This window comes from Spermophilus citellus (assembly GCF_964194105.1).
Source record: "Spermophilus citellus genome assembly, chromosome: 3".
Classification (NCBI taxonomy): Eukaryota; Metazoa; Chordata; class Mammalia; order Rodentia; family Sciuridae; genus Spermophilus; species Spermophilus citellus.
In genome coordinates this window covers 19,701,121-19,717,901 of record NC_138184.1, presented here as the reverse complement: position 1 = coordinate 19,717,901, position 16,781 = coordinate 19,701,121, and the positions used below count along the sequence as shown (strand labels likewise).

The 16,781-nt window shown below is 47.4% G+C and overlaps 1 protein-coding gene across 4 annotated transcripts in view; it reads left to right on the top strand.

The window, feature by feature from the left end:
• Nucleotides 1-16,781, top strand: part of LIMD1 (LIM domain containing 1) — a 59,475-nt gene that overhangs the window by 22,854 nt on the left and 19,840 nt on the right. For all 4 annotated transcript variants that reach the window (XM_081282824.1, XM_081282822.1, XM_081282823.1 and 1 more), the window contains one exon: nt 8,165-8,266. In XM_081282824.1, the coding sequence (XP_081138950.1) occupies nt 8,165-8,266 (102 nt within the window). The remainder of the gene's footprint in view (nt 1-8,164; nt 8,267-16,781) is intronic.

Genomic DNA, 16,781 nt, shown 5'->3' with positions numbered 1-16,781 from the left:
TCTCCTGATATCTTAAACTCCTTCCTTTGGAGAGTGGAGGGCAGGGGATTGTTCAGGCCAGAGAGTGGTAGCACCCTTGGGCTAAAGAGCACCTGCAAATGGTCTGGCCGGCAATCTCAGCATAGTCTGATTGGGACATCACCTTAGAAACTTCCTTTCCCAATGCAATGAAGTGAGGCCATTGTTGGGTTTGAGGCTTTGTGTGTTTTAATGGCAGCTTCTGAATGAAGAAAGTAGGCTGGTGCAATGCCTCTCTGTAGCCCAGAATGGCTCTTAGGTACTTCCTTTGTGGCTTGGTGATAGCCTCGTGCATTTGACTGGGGAACTGTGGAGCATGTGGAGAGAAGCAGAGGCAGGAGATCCCAGGGTGCCAGGGGATGCAGTGCCATGTGTTGTTTTATCTGGGTCTAAGGTTCTCAACTGTGTTCCCACATTAGGATCAGCTGGGGAGCTCACCCTGTCCAGGAGCTCCACCTGGAGGTCATGTTGGGCGACCCCACCTCCACTCTGCATAGCAGACTTCAGAAGTAGCCATCTGCTCAGTGCATCAGAGGCTTAGCACTAGCTGTCTCTGGGGATGTGTTGTGAACTTACGGGGTGCCTGGGGAGGACTCTCTGTTTCATTCTTTTTTGGATGGGGGATGGTGTTGAACCCAGGGGTACTCTATGACCGAGCTGTAGCTCCAGCCCTTGTTATTTTGGTAAGTTGCCCAGCCTGATCGTGAGCTTGCAATTCTCCTGCCTCAGCCTCCTGAATCAGTGGAATTACAGGTGTGCACCAGTGCCCACTTTTTACTGGGGTCATTGGTTCAGCCTTGCCCCAAGGGCTTGGCCCCTCTTGCCAAACTGCTGATGTCCAGAGCTGTCGGGGTGCAAGACTACAGCCTTTGACTGAGAAAGAGCCTTGTACAACTTGTGCCCCAAATAGCCTTGCAGAGAAGCTCCAGGCAGATCTGCCATCTTCGAGTTTCTGCCCCCGAACCTTGTCTGAACACAGGGGGTGGTTCATGGCTACATGATCCCACGTGATGTCCAGTGTTGGGGAGCACCTTCCTCACTGAGAGGTGCCAGGGTACGAAGAACCACTCTCAATGGCTGGCACTATGGTGCCTTTTTATTTAAAACCTTTTCATCATGACAAGAGATGCTGACCAGGTCACCATCCAGGTTGGCTGTGGATTCAGTTGAAGGAGGGCCTCTGGCCTCCAGGGTCCTCGGGCTGGCTGCGGGCAGGAGGGAAACAGGAAATGTGCTCTGGCTAAATGTGAAGGCTGCTCTGCTGGTCAGACAGCAAATTAGTTTTTTTTGGCTTTGGGTGTGTGGTTTGTGCTTTCAGTACCAGTTTGGGGTAGCTTGTTTCATGGGGAACACCGCCCAGGCCAGTGCATTTTGATCCATTATGCTGTGGTACTTGTTCTCAGTTCATCTCCCTGGAATTGCTGCAGGGCCCAGCTGTTCCAGGAGGCAGAGCGGGCTCTGTCCCATCCTAGACCAAGTTGCTTCCCTTCCGTCTGTTATACATTTTGAAATTCCACTACTTTTTTTTTTTTTTTTTTTTTTTGAGAAAAGTTTTTATCCATTAAAACAGTTTGAAAACCACTTCTGTGCACAGAGAGGCTGTCTGTTTTACAGGTCACCAATGCCATTGGTATAGAACCAAAATAATGATGTCAACAGTCTGGCCACAGTAGTGATAAAAAGTCAAATGTCCTTCATGGGAGAACTTTTTGTTTACTTGTGGTGAGTAGAAAGTCCTTAGCAGAAGGCCTGTTGCATTGCTTTGACCCCTTAAAGGTCATTACATTATAATAAGTGATGGTGTTGGTATTTTTTTGTAATAGATACCCAGTTTTTCTTTTCTGTCAAGTGGAAGACTATAAAAAACTCTGAACAATTGCCTGGGGTCCTGGCCCACCCAGTGGCCTCAGTCAACAGGGAAGGGGCAAACTGAGAGTGACTAGGATCCCTGCCTTCTGGGAGGTTCTGCTTGGGAGTGGCCACAGCAGATCTGGGCATCCTCATTATTGACTATCTTGGAGCCCTAGAGGGAGGGGAAGCTTTGGCCCTGAAAAACCTTGCAGCCCCTTGTAAGTCCTGCCTGCTCTCCATGGCATGCTGTGTCTTTTCTGTCCCCTCCTTTTCACCCCGACATTAGATAGAACTTCTTCCCTTTACCTCCAGTGTCTCAGGGTCATTGCCGTCATATCAACTGCCCCAGAGTTGTGCACATATCTCCGGCTTTCCTAGCCATGTGGCTCTTCCCTCAACCTCGAGCATCCACCCCCCCCCCAGCCCCTGACTCTTGGCAATTTTTTCAATTTTTTCCCATCAGTACTGGAGGTTGAAACCAGGAGCATTCTATTACTGAGTTATGTCCCAACCCTTTTAATTTTGAGATGGGGCTTTGCTGAGTTGACCATGGCCTTGCACATGCTATCCTCCTGCTTCAGCCTCCTGAGTAGCTGAGATTACAGGGGTGTGCCACTGTGTCTGGCTTTTGAATACATTTGGTGCTTACCTGGCATCTACTGTGTGTGGGACACTTGCTTTTCTTTATCGGGACACTAAAATATACGACCAAACCCCTGCCCTTAGCAAGTTTTTTTTAAAAATATTTTTTAGTTTTGAATAGATTTTATTTTAGTTATTTGTATGCGGTGCTGAGAATCAAACCCGGTGCCTCATGCATGCTAGGCAAGCGTTCTACCACTGGGCTACAAACCCAGCCCTCTTAGCAAGGTTTTGGTTTTGCTTTGTTTTGTTTTTGATAGGTGAGAAGGGGACAGATACCACTAGCCCTCCCTGCAGAAAACCAGGAGCTACAAAAGGCAGGTAGTGCAGTACTTGAACAGTCGTTGGTGGCTCTTTGACTCCTGTAAAAAAATCTTGTACAAAAGGAAGCTGTCCCTAGTCCTCGTCCTTTCTGTGGGAAAGAATTCTGTACAGCTGCTTCAGATGACTGTTCAGCAGCTTCTTATAAAACTAAACATATTTTTACCATATGATCCAACAACAATCACGCCCCTTGGCATTTGGTCAAATGGGCTGAAAACCTACGTTCACACAGAAACATGCATATCCATGTTTATAGCAACCTTATTCATAATTGCCCAAACTTAGAAGCAACCAAGTTGCCCTCCAGTAGGCAAATGGATAAAGAAATGGGTCCATCCAGACGGTGGTATATCATTCAGCCTTAAAAAAAATGACCTACCAAGCCATGAAAAGGCAGAGAGGAACATCAAGTGCAGTTAGTAAGCCAAAGAAGCCAATCTGAAAAGGCTATGCACTGTAGATCCCAACCTTCTAAAAATGGCAAAATTGTGGAGACAGTGCCAAGGTTATTGATTGCCAGGGGTTACGGGAAAGGGAGGGATGATTGGCAGAGCACAGAAGATATTTTAGTGAACTACTCTATATATGATGCTATAATGATGGATACATGTCATTACATTACGTATTTATCTGAGTCCATAGAACACAGGACACCGAGAGCCCCTCCCAGCGTAAACTGTGAACTCCAAGTGATAGTGACGTACCCGTGTGAGCTCATAGTTGTTAACAGAGGCTCTACTTTGGAGTTGGGGGTGTTGGTGACAGGGGAGGCTGTGCGTGTATCAGGGCAGGGAGAATATGGAAAATCTATACTTTGTGCTCAGTTTTACTATTATCTGCTCTAAAAAGTAAATTCAATTTAAAAAATGCAGAAAGGGAAGAAACCAAAATGCTAAATGTCATATTACAAAAAGTCCCCACCGCATCTGTTGATTTAGTAATGGTCTATCACAACCCCACCCAGTTCCCCAGCTCCTCAGGTGGTCCCAGGAAGCAGAGGCCTTGCAAACACAAACCTTTTCTTCTGGGGCCCCTCTGTGCCCAGGACCCCAAGAGCCATCTCTCTGTGGGGAGAAGGGTGGGCTACCTTCATCTCAAAGCTGCACCCAAGAAGGGGCTCTGCTCCTGCTGGCGAGCTGGCCTGTGGATTTGTTGGTGCCCCAGAATCTGAGGACACTAAGTTTGAGGATGAGCAGAGTGTGTTTGGCCTTCCTTCCTCTTAACTCTCTTAGCCCTTATAAGTGTTAAGGGGGACTGGAAAGGTCACGGATGAAGAGTGAGCCTGACCTTGGGCTTTCTGCTTCATCTTTGAACTTCGTTTTCTTCATCTGCAAAGTGATGATTTATCCACGGCAGGACTGTTGTTCAATGAAGAAGCTGTGTTGTCTAGCACAGTGTTTGGCATGTAGGATGTTTAATAAATGCACACTCCACAGATGAAAGGATGGGGACTGGGTTAACCCCTAGCCCAAAGCAACTCCAAGTAGAAAGAACAAATAAAATTCAGGCACAAGGATAAAATAGAGTGTCAAGACACAACATCAGGGAAGGAAGGACAGGAACTCCCCAGAGCTGAGGCCCTGCCGTCACCTTGAGGGGACTTCCAGGCTTTGGCACTAGGAGAGGGGAGGCAGAGCTGGCAGATCCCCCTGGTAGAAATGGAGCTGAGAGTCTAGGAAGACTAAGGTGGAGTTTGTAGGAGTTTGTAGCAATAGCCATTAAAGCACTTATATCCAGAATATATAAGGAATGCTCATAGCTCAACAACAAGAACAAAAGGCGCAAAGGATTTTTTTTGGTGTGTGTGTGTGTGTGTGTGTGTGTGTGTGTGTGTGTTTGGTACTGGGGATCAAACCCAGTGGTGCTTTTCCCCTGAGCTGCATCTCAAGCCCTTTTTATTTTATAAGTAGCCTGGGCTGGCTTCAATTTGTGATCCTCCCGCCTCAGCCTCCCAAGTTGCTGGGGTTACAGGTGTGCGCCACTATGCTTGGCAAAAGATTTGAATGGATACTTCACTAAAGATATAGGAGGGCAAGGCTGAGGCAGGAGGAGAACAAGTTCAAGGCCAGCTTCAGCATTTGGTGAGACCCTGTGTGGAAAAGGGCTGTGGTTATGGCTCAGTAGTAGAGGACCTCTGGTTCAATCCCCAGTACTACACACGGGCATGTGCATACACACAGAGAATAGGAAGACGATGGCAAATAAGCACTTGAAGATGCTCATGCACAGCAGTTACTAGAGAAATGCCAATTAAAACCTCACTGAGAACCCACTATGTACCTATTATAATAGATTAAAAACTGTCTACACCAGGAGTTGGAAGGATGTGGAGAAATTGCAACGCTAATAAACTGCCAGTGGGAATGTAAAATGGTTGAACCTTTTCAGAAAACAGTTGGGTAGTTTCTTAGGAAGTTAGCTATATACCAGCCATAAGACCCGGCCATTCTTAGCTCTAGAGAAAAGGAAATAATCTGTCTGCTTTAATCAGCTTTTTTACTGCTGTGACTAAAAGACCTGACTAGCACAATAGTAGAGAAGGAAAGTTTATGTGAGGGCTCATGGTTTCAGACATGTTAGTCCATAGAAGGCTGGTTCTATTCTTCTGGGCTCGAGGGAAGGCAGGACATCATGGTGGAAGAGTGTGGCAGAGGGAAGCAGCTCACATGATGAACAGGAATCAGAAAGACACCACTTGCCAGATACAAATATATTCCCCAAAGCCACGCCTCTAATGCCCACCTCCTCCAGCCACACCCTACCAGCCTTCGGTTACCTCTCAGTTATCCCAATCAGGGGATTAATTCACTGATTGGGTTAAGATTCTCACAACCCAATTATTTTTCCTCTGAACTTTCTTCCATTGTCTCACATGTGAGCTTTTGGGGGACACCTCACATCCAAACCATAACAATGTCCATGCAAACATTTGAATGCAGATATTGATAGCGGCTTTATTTGTAATAGCCCCAAACTAGAAGCATCTTGTGTGCGCATCAACATGTGAATGGATAAACGAAATGTGCTGTGTCCTTGTAATTCAATACTGTGTGGCAATAAGAAGGAATAAACTATTGATACACAAAAGAACTTGGATATATCTCAAAATAATTATGCCAAGCGAAAGAAACCAGATGAAGAGGAGTACATGTTCCAGATTCCACTTACAGGAATTCTCGACAACACAAAGTAATCTGTAATGACAGAGGGGAGCAGCGGTTGCCCGGGGACAGGAGAGGAAGGAGCTTGGGCTTGCAAAAGGCCCACAGAGCTGTGGACTTGGTGCTGGGTGTGTTTACTATCCTCATTGTAGGGTGGTGATTTCACAGGTGCTTGCAAATGTCAAAACTTATCAGATCTCATCCTTTAAATGTGTGCAGTTTATTGTGTGACACTTAAACCTCATTAAAGCTGTTTTTTAAAAAAGATCACTCTAGCTGTAGTTTAGAGAATGGATTCTAGGGCAGAAAGTCAAATTGCAGGGGAAAATGTCCTCTTCCTCACTCCTCTTGAAGGGGTGTTTTTTTTTTTCTTTTTTCTGTTTTTGGTGGTTCCAGGGATCAAACCCAGTGGAGCTACCTCCACCCCACCCAGCCCTTCTTTTTATTATTTTTTTGAGACCAAGTCTCACTAAGTTGCCTAGTTGGGGCTTGAACTTGAGATCCTCCAGCCCCAATCTCCAAACTGCTGGGGTTACAGATGTGCACCACCCCGGCTTCCCCCTAAAAGTTCATTCCCTTATTCCCCTCACTTTCCTCCTGGCTTTTGAGTCTGGATTATTCCAGTAATAGGTGATGGCGCTTTCTTACTCCCCTCTGCTGAGCATGTCTATAAATCCGATAGCCTAAAGGCCCTGGGAAAGCAGAGGGAAGCTAGTGGCTTGCTTTTTTTCTTCTTGTGGAACCCCAGCCTTTTCTCAGCCTGGGCCACTTAGGCTCAGTGCAGGATTCAGGTGAGGATGGGCAACCCACCTGTCAGCCATGGCCGAGGCCAGTTTCCCCAAATCGAGCTCAAGTGCAGTCTCATCCTATTGATAGTGTTTGCAGAGAGCCGGGCCACAAGAGATGGAGGAGTGTTTGTGGGTGGATTGATGCTGTCCCGACTAGAGGGGCAGTTGGAAGGCACTCAGCAGTGTCCTTGGCAGGAGGGCAGAGGGACTGTGAGCCACGCATCCTCATGGGAGAAGCCTTACTGTTGAGGTCCTAGGCACACGGCGTGTGTGGGGAAGCAAGGCAGAATGGAGGGCAGGCCAGGTGGCAGGAGGAGATCCAGGGCAGGGGGGCCTTGGGTTTGAGCCCCCGAACATGCTGTGTGTTAGAGGGTGGAGGAAGGTGCTCCCTCATTATGTGAGGGGCCCTGTGTGTGTGACATGAATTGAAAACTCAGAGATTAAAAACTCCCAGTCCAGGCTCTAGCCCTCAGTAAGTACCTTCTTTCCTAGAATGTGACACTTGCATTTCTTGTTTTTTTTTTTTTTTCCCTATCTTTTCTATCTACAAAGGATTTTTCTATCCATTACTACACGCAACATAGATGAAATATTTTCCTACTGACGTGACTTTGTATGGGATTGTCCTCACTCTGTGACCGATGGTTTGGACACAAGTGGCTTCCTTCCTTGCTTTGTATCTGTGCTCAGTGGTCAGAGTGGTGCGAAAGGATGCCAGCAGCCCCAGGGATGAAGCTCCAGCACAGAGAACCGGAGGGAGCAGGTCCTGGGCTCAGAGAAAGGGGAACTGGAAGAGAGCGTTGGTGGACAGGGTACCGAGAGAGGAGGAAGTGATAAAGTAGCAAGAAGTCTTGGGAGGTTGTCACAATGTCCACTTGAAGGTGCTATTCATTATGCTGTTTGCTTTATGAGCAACGGGGGTGGGGGGGGAGGGTGTTGGGTTAAACCCTGACAGGCCGAGTTCCCTCCTATCTGGGCCCGCAGGGCTACACCGACTCATGAGGTGTATCTCACATCTCCTTTTCTGCAGGCAGTCTCAGGCTGCTCCTGATCATCCTTTGGAGGGGTGGAAAGGGGCAGTTATATAAATATGGGAACCTTTGAAAGTTCTGGGCAAGGTTGTGGGTTGACCCAGCGAGGAATTCTGAACATGAACATGACAGTGTGGAGGACAGTGTGAGGCCTGAAGTCCAGCCTGGTGGTGGTTTTCTGCAGTTGAAAGGACTGACCTTAGAAGGGTGAGAGGGTGATGGAAATACATTTCTAGTGACGGGCTGATTGCTGGGGGAGGGGTGGCATCTCGCTTTACTCATTGGCTGTTTTATGACTTGGTTTTCGCCTGTTCCCTTTCTGACTCACTGGTGTGTTCTTGCCTTGCAGGAGCCTGTGTGAAATGCAGCAAAGGAGTATTTGGGGCTGGCCAGGCCTGCCAGGCTATGGGGAACCTCTACCATGACGCCTGCTTCACCTGTGCGGCTTGCAGTAAGTGTGGGTTGTGTGGTGGAAGAAGAAGATTGAGAAGACCGAGGAGGGGGGGAGAGGGAAGAGCATGGGCCTCATGCGTGCTATGCAAGCACTCCACTACTGAGCCACATCTCTAGCCAGAAGTGTCCTTTAAGCTAGATTCTTACCACCAGCACGAGGGTGTTCAGCATAAGGTGATGCATCAGAAGGTACTCAAGGTTGCCTGTGACTTTAGCGACAAGTTGCATGGATCCCTGACAACGGGGAGAGGCCTCAGAAGAATGAAGGGAGGGGAATGTTGGGGTTCCCGAAGTCTACCCTGTTGTCAGTTATCTCCCCCGCTGTATGGACCACTCAACTAGAAGGTTGTTCATCCGTCACTTAACTCTATGTGAGGCAGGCCACTTTATAACTCTTTGACTCCTATCTTTGACTTAGAAGCTGCTGTATGAATGTGAGGTGTGTGTATGTGTTTGTGTTTATGTCATTGTGTGTGTGCATGCATGCCTGTGTACTGGATGCTCGTTAGCACTGTCACTAGGGGACTGCTGGTGGTGATGCACATGGCTCTTTCAGAGCAGTGCAGACTGTGTGTAGTGGTGGTGCAGTTGATCATGGTTGCTTTGTGGAGCTTGACCAGGTATCTTTTTGCATACTTCAGGGCGTACATTAAGATTACAGTGGGAAATCAGGAGATGGATCCTTTGGGTCCTTTAATGGCAGCTGCCCCAGTGAAATAGAGTCCATCATGCAGGATGGGTGCCAAGTCTGACCAAAGCATGAATTGTGCTTATTTTCTGATTTCTACCAAAGATTAATTTTTGAGGAGCATTTTTGGAAAATGTCCTACTGATGTTTTCCAGTTCTATACCGAGATTATCGCTCTCGGTGAAAAGGAATCATTACACAGAATGTCAAGGATGAAGGGGTCTTTGTTACTGTCTGGCTGGTGAAGCTCCATCGTGGCAGCTCATTAGAATTACCTGGGAGATTGAGAAACCAGTGAGCTCCACCGGGACCAGCAGAATCAGAAGGGGTGGAACTCCTAGAGGGGGTCAAGGATAGTTTTTCAAAGCTCCTCAGGTGCCTCCCGTGGGTGGTTTGGACTGAGTGCACTGATTTAGTGCCTGGCACCTCATTTCCAAACCTCCTGGCAAGGGAAGGGAGGAACCTGCTTGTGGCTGGCTTGTGGCATGACCCGATTCCCAGGGCAGAGCTGCCCAGTGTATGGACCTGACTCCCGACCTGCTGAGCCCTGAAGGTCCAGGCAGAAGCTTGAGTTCTCTCCTTGCACTTGAGTCCTCACTCCAGTTCCCCCAAAACACATGCCTTAAAGTTCAGTTCACGTGTTGGTCATTGTTCACTTTGTAGGGAAAAGCTGGAAGAGATTTTGACCTGGAAGTCTGTGTGTCCTCAGTGGAAACACCTAGGAGTTGTGTGGTCTTCGATTGTCTTGGTCTTTGAGCTCTGTGACACTGTCACCAGGGGTCTGCTGGTGGTGATGCACACGGCTCGTTCACAGCAGTGCAGACTGTGTGTGGTGGTGATGCAGTTGATCATGGTTGCTTTGTGGAGCTTGACCAGTTTTACATCTAATAGGCAAATTGATTTCTGCCTTCCGATGGCCTGTACATGTGGCTCTTTTTTCATTCTCCCAGTTGGCCATGTGAGTTGACATGAGTTCAGTAAAAATCTTTGACTTGTGTTTGTGATTTATCTGAATGGGAGTTGCAATCAGATAGTCCTTTAAAAATTATCTCTGGCCAGGTGCCGTGGTGCATGCCTATAATCCCAGCAGCTCAGGAGGTGAGACAGAAGAATTGCAGGTTCAAGGCCAGCCTCAGCAAATTAGCAAGGCTCTAAGCAACTTAGCAAGACCCTGTCTCAAAAAGGGCTGAGGATGTGACTTGGTGGTTAAGCGCCTCTGGGTTTAATCCCTTGTATCTTCCCCCCAAATTATCTTTGACCTTTGATTTCCACAGGTATTTATTAATATTTGCTCTGTTTACCAAAAGAAAGAAAATAAATATGAATCAGAGATTGTTTTTCACCTTAAGCAGTTACTATTTGAACTAGGGAAGCCTTTGGGGAGAAAAGCCTATGGATGAGTGTCTCGGTGTTCTGGGCTGCTGTAACGTCACAGCACCTTGGACTGAGTGACTTACAAACAGACATTGATTTATCATGGTAATAGAGGCGGGGAAGTTCATTATTGAGGTGCCAGCTGATTTGGTGTCTGGGAAGGATGTCTCTTTCTGGTTCCTAGATGGTCATCTCTGGGTGCTTATAAAAGGGGGACTGAGCTTTCTGGGGCCTCTCAGAAGGGCACAAGATCCATTCATGAGGGCTTTACCTTCCAAAGGCCCTACCTCTGAACCCACTGTGTTGGAGGTTGGGCTTTCAACAAAGAGATTTTAAGGGGACACCATTGTAGGTGAATCAGCTGGTTCCACCTGTGGCTGCTGGAATAGCGCTCTATTCCTTCATAGAATAGGTCTACATTGTTTCCAGTTGTGGCCAGCACAGATACTTAATGACAGAGCTGATGTGGGTTTTCTTGATATGTTGGTAGTCTAGTCCCTGTCCCCTCACTTCCTGCTTCCTATCACAGTCAAACTGGATTTCTCTTTCCCATTTCCACACCTGTGGCCACATTGTTCCCTGCAGTCTCTTCTTCTCACTCATTTTGTGCATTTAAAATCTGTCCAGCCTGAAGACCCCACTCAGGTACCTCTTCTTGCAGGAAGGAACCTTGGCTTCTGAATCTGGCACATTTTCCTTGCTTGTTCGTGACGTCATGCTCTGGTGCCAGCACACCAGCCCTAGAACAGAGCTGTTGAAGGAGCTGTGCTTAGGTGCAAGCTCAGCAGGGTGCTGTGTGCCATGGGGCAGACACTCCTTCTGTCACCCGCGTCTCTCCATTGTGCGGAGCAGTTGGCATATTGGAGAGCCAGGCATGTGTCGAAGCAGCTTCTTTTGGGCACTAGAAGTCATTTATCTTTGTTCAGTTGACTTATTGCTGCCCTTTAACTTGGCTTTCAGCAGGGGGAGGAGGCGCCCGGTGCTGTGTTCCAGCTCTGCAGGTCCTCGAGTGTGTCTCAGTGAGCTTCAGCACCATGGAGACGGCACACTGAGGGGCCAGGGAGGGTCCAGTTTACCCTTTTCTTAGAAGAGAAAATGGGGGCAGAGAGTGGAGAGACGTTTTCAAAGAGCCAGGAATGGTGGTGCATGCCTGTAATCCCAGCCACTCATGAAGTTCAAGGCCCAGCCTCACAAGTTCAAGGCCAGCCTCAGCAATTTAGCAAGATCCTGTCTCAAAAATGACCCGAGGTGTGGCTCAGGGGTAAAGCACTCCTGGGTTCAATTCTCAGTTCAAAGAAAAAAAGAGATGTTTTCAAGGTCCAAAACCTGGCAGCTGAACTAGCACCAGCAACCAGGGCTCCTGCCTCTAGGTTTGACTTATATGTTCCCATTTCTCTGACTCACGCAAAATAAGATGTTTTCTTTGTTCTTTTTCATGTTCTGATAATAGAGCCTGATTAGTGTATTTCAGAATATACGTGTATGTGCTTTTTTGGTTTGTTTTTTTGGGTGCTGGGGATCAAACCCAGGACCTTGTGCATACTGGGCAACTGCTCTACCACTGAGCTACATCCCTAGCCCCCTATACATTTTCTATTTTTCCATTTTGTTTCTCATTTTAAACTAGAAAATAATCTAGCTTAAGACCTCATATAGGTCTGGAGGTGTAGCTTAGTGGTAGAGTGTATCCTTAGCAAAATGAAGCCCTTGATTAATTCCTTGGCCACACCTCACAAAGAAACCAAACAATGCTCCGTACTAAGAAAAACTCTACTACATACATGGTATTTATCCTTAAATTTTTTATTTTTCCTATAGTGCTGGGAATTGAACCCAGGGCCTCATGCACGGTAGGCAAACTGTTGTTGAGCCTCTCTTTATGGTATTTAAAGCTAGATTATGGCTATATGTGTATATCTGTAGGTCTGCACACACATTTCTTAGATTTTATTGATTCGCATTTAAAATATAATGTTGAGGGCTGGGGATGTGGCTCAAGCGGTAGCGCGCTCGCCTGCCATGCGTGCGGCCCGGGTTCGATCCTCAGCACCACATACAAACAAAGATGTTGTGTCCGCCGATAACTAAAAAATAAATATTAAAATTCTCTCTCTCTCAAAAAAAAATATAATGTTGACATACAGTCAAGCTCACACACATTTATAAAGCCAGGCCAACATCTCACTGGTTTGACTGGTAAAGATATAGCAAGGCTCTTAGAGGTTCAAACAGTTTATTACTTAGGTACTGCTATGGTTGGGGTGTTCGTCCCCTCCAAAACTCACGTTGAAACTTAATCTCTGAAGTCATGTGTTGTTGGGATGCAACCAGCATTAGATGAGGTCAATGAGGGTGACATTCCATGATTGCATTAGTGGCTCTGCATTAGTGGAGGAGACCTGAGCTGACACATGCTTGTTCCATCTCACCAAGAGATGCCCTGTGCTGCCTGGTACTATGCCAAGTCCTCATTACCAAAAAGGACCTCATCCGATATGGACCTTCACCCCCAGACCTCCAGAACTGTGAGCTGAATAAACCTGTATTCTTATAAACTACCAGTCTGTGCTTTTCAGTTATAGCAATAGAAAATGGACCAAAACACATACACAACACAAAGAATAGGCCAAAGGTGCCAGTATCCTGGGTCCTTGTCCCAGACACTGAAGGAATGATACAAACCAGAGAGGTTGGGTGACTATGGCTCAAGTTATGGGATGTTGAGAAACATTGAAGGATGTAGTGAAGTACTCCCAGAGCCCGCAGCTCTGTCCTGAATGGAGGGCAGAAAGCCCCCTCCCTCACGAGACAGAGGCTAGTGGAAGGCTCCTGCTCGCGTCTTCCTGGGGCCTGCAAGGCTCTGTGGAGTTCTGCCAGGAGTCAGCAAGCCTTTGCCTATAGGCGGATAGGTACAGATTCTCCTGGGCACCAAGGTGGGTTTACTGAACAGATAGATATGTACATTTTCCCATCCTCTGATGAGAGGTGGAGGTGTTTAGTTCACTTTGAGTTGTGCAAACCACATGAAAACCGCAAAGGAAAAATTTTTTAAGATAGACACAGCACCTTTATTTATGAATTTATTTTTTATTGTGGTGCCGAGGTATGAACCCAGTGCCTCACACATGCTAGGCAAATGCTCTACCGCTGAGCCACAACCCCAGCCCACAGAGGAAAATTTAAAGACAGAAACCCTCATGTTAGCATTGTAGAAGAGCAGCCTTGCCTTCAGTTTTCTCTACCCATTTTTGTCCAAATGTATCCACACTTTATTTTAGAGTTGTGATGATAGTATAGAAACATTGTATCCTTTCTGACTTAGCGTTAATTTCATAGTAATATGTCATCAGTACATGGTCGTCCACTGAGCTGTACAGGGTGTCATGGCCTTGAGCCTGTTTCAGGTTTTCATGTAATCACACATAGTGAGTGTCTTTGTGCATCCACCCCCTCCCTGAATTGTCTGCTCTGTTTTCCAGAATACTCACTCAGGGAGCAATGTGTGGGTGTCTCTGTGGTTTGCAAAAGTTTTCTTCTTTCTTAGGTTTTGGGCCTTGAGTGTGGTTGCCATGGCAATGTGTGCTGAGGTCTCCTTTCTCCCCACTCAGGCCACGCCCACCTGACGTGGCCCTGGCTCCTGGCTGGTTGCTCTCCAGAGGCCATGGGCACACCCTGGAGGGGGGTCCAGTGGCCACGCAGGTGTGTGTGTGGAGTGGCCTGTCTGGAGGAGAAGCTGGCGCCTGTCTAGCTCTGGAGAGGTGGAATGAGAAGGAAGAGTGTGCCGACTTGAGGGGTCAAGTGGAGTTCTCCTGGGCACCTTCTAGAACAGACTCTTAGGGAGAAAGGAGAGGCCCTGCATTCTCACCCCAGGCAGTCATAGGTCCCCCAAAATAAGATTTTGTTCATTTTGTAACAACCAAATTCCATCCCAGGGCCGAGGTTAAACCTGTTGGCCACGTTGCATTCACAGTTGCTATAAGTTTTCAGCTGTAAGAACTGGAAAATGTCAGAGCCCTCAGCCCATATACTCTCCCTCCAGGAGCCCATGGAACTTGGGGTGTTCGGGTCTTAGGGATAGGAGTTTGGGAGGCAGCTGGTCTCAAGGCTCCAAGGAAGAGGAGAGCCACAGAGGGCTGGACCAGGTCCCCTCAGGGGACAGTGCTAGGATGCAAAGCAAGGCCAGAACAGGTTGATTTCAGTGGAGGAGGCTTGTGTTTATATTCCTGGGCGAGGGGATGCGCTGTGATCTGCCAGCCGTACCAACCTGAGAATTCATGCCATTCCTTATCTTGCCTTCCGAAAACCCAATGCCATGCCCCCTAAAGATGGTGACCGACTCTAGTCCTGGAATCCATTACTCATACTGCAGGGAAAGTCTGTCTGAGTTGGGCAACGGCTGTGTGGAACGCTCACAGAACATCATGTTTTTAGCTGAGGTAAATAGGACAGTAGAACTCAGCCTACCCCTGGATCAGAGGTTTTTGTGAATGAATACACGCCATGACCCCCAGGTAAGTTCACCTCTGAATTACAGGAAGGCTCTTGTCAGCAATTTTGTTTTTCTTACCAAGTCTCAATACCACCTCTGAAATCCTCCACCTGTTCCGTTGACTCTGTAAGTGACCTCGGCAGCCTCGCCTCTGGAAATGCTCACACCTCTGACTTGGTTGAGCTTCACCCAGCTGATCACGGCTGCCTGCCGCAGCAGTCATCATTATGTGTCTATACACATGTGTCTATACTCTCCAGCTTGCTGTGGGCCCAGGGCCACATAAGCCCTCCACCCACAGCTGCTTGCTGAGTGAGTCCTTGTCACAATCCGGTCAGATGAGCATTATTTTTACCCTCCTTTTACAGTCAAGCATTTAGTGGGTTGGAGAGTCAATCTGCTTGTTGTTGGTTGCACTGCTCTTAAGTAGTGTGGTTGGCACTCGAACCCAAGACCACACAGATCTGAAGCCCTCACTCAAGACCACTCTCCTAAAGTGATCTTTGCTTAGAAAGAACACGTGCCAGAGGAAGGAACCTGGCGCTGGGCATGGGCTCCTCCTGGACTTCTCCAGTTTGCCTCAGGGCTGTGTGACAATAAAGACTGAGGTACTCATCTACCCTCGGGTTTTGAGGGCAGGAGATTGCCCGGGACTTGGAATAGGGTGGGTGGTATCAGTTCTGGGATGCCCCAGAGGAGAGAATGAGCTGAGGGCTCTGATCGGAGATCTCTCTCTTTTAAGGCCTTTGATTCTGAATTTCTGAGCCATTCAATTGCCCCAGTGTTTCTCATCACATTCCCCATTTCTGTAGGAGCCGAGTGAGTCAGCTGGATCAAAGGGAGAAACTGAAGATCAGGAATGTGAGAAAGGAAGAGTGGGTAGACACTGAAGGAAGTCAGTGGGCGAGAAGAGGTCAGGGAACAACTCAAATAGACTGGAGCCGGGCAGAGGGCTGCGTGGGTCAGGAGTGTGCAGAGGAGTGACTCTGACTCGGTGGGTTTTCAGAGGTGCCTTGGGTTCATCTCAAGGGTGCACTGGAATGGAGGCCAGACTTGATTTGCCAGGCCAGACTTTGTGGCCCCATCAAAGGTCATGAAGTCCCAGAGAGCAGGACAATATCAGCATCTTCCTGCATATCCCATGAACAGCCTGCGGGATCTGAACTGTACTTCAGAGTGTCACTTGGGTGTGACCTACACCTCGATTGCCATGCCCACATTCTGAGCCTTTACTGTGAATCAGTCACGGCCATAAGGAGCCTGTGGCCATGCAGATTCTTGGCTCTACCTGCAGAGAGAGAGAGAGAGGACTGCCGACATGTGGGGCGTGCGTCCCAGGGGTCAACACCAAGGCTGGGAACTTGCCCTGGCTCTGCGGCTGTCCTGCTTACCTGCCCCTCTGCTTTCCTCTGGACTTTTTTCCTCTGGCCTCTCAACTCTAGACTTGTACTGTCCCTGACAGCAGCCCCTGGCCATAGGTGGCTTTGGAGCATTTAAAATGTGGCTAATATGACTGAGGAATTGAATTCTTCATTTTATTTCATTTTAAATGAATTGTTTTAAATGGTCACATGTAGATGTTGGACTGCACATATAAAGAATCTAATTCCCAAATCTTTTCTAATCAGAGTTTACTTATTAGTAAGAAATTATCAGTAGAATTTATCATTTTAAATATCACACATTCAATATAATGATATAAAAAATGAACATGGGAGAAGAAAATAATTTGTAACTCAGTATCAAAAGGAAACAAAAATAAATGTATGCTGTACTTACATAGGCATCTTTTTTTTTTTTTTTTTTTTTTGGTACTGGGGATTGAACTTAAGTAGTGTGGTTGTTGCCACTACTTAAGAGCAGTGTAACCAATAACAAGTAGGGGCACTCAACCACTGAGCCCCATCCCCAGCCGCATTTTTGTATTTTATTTAGAGAAAGGGTCTCACTGAGTTGCTTAGC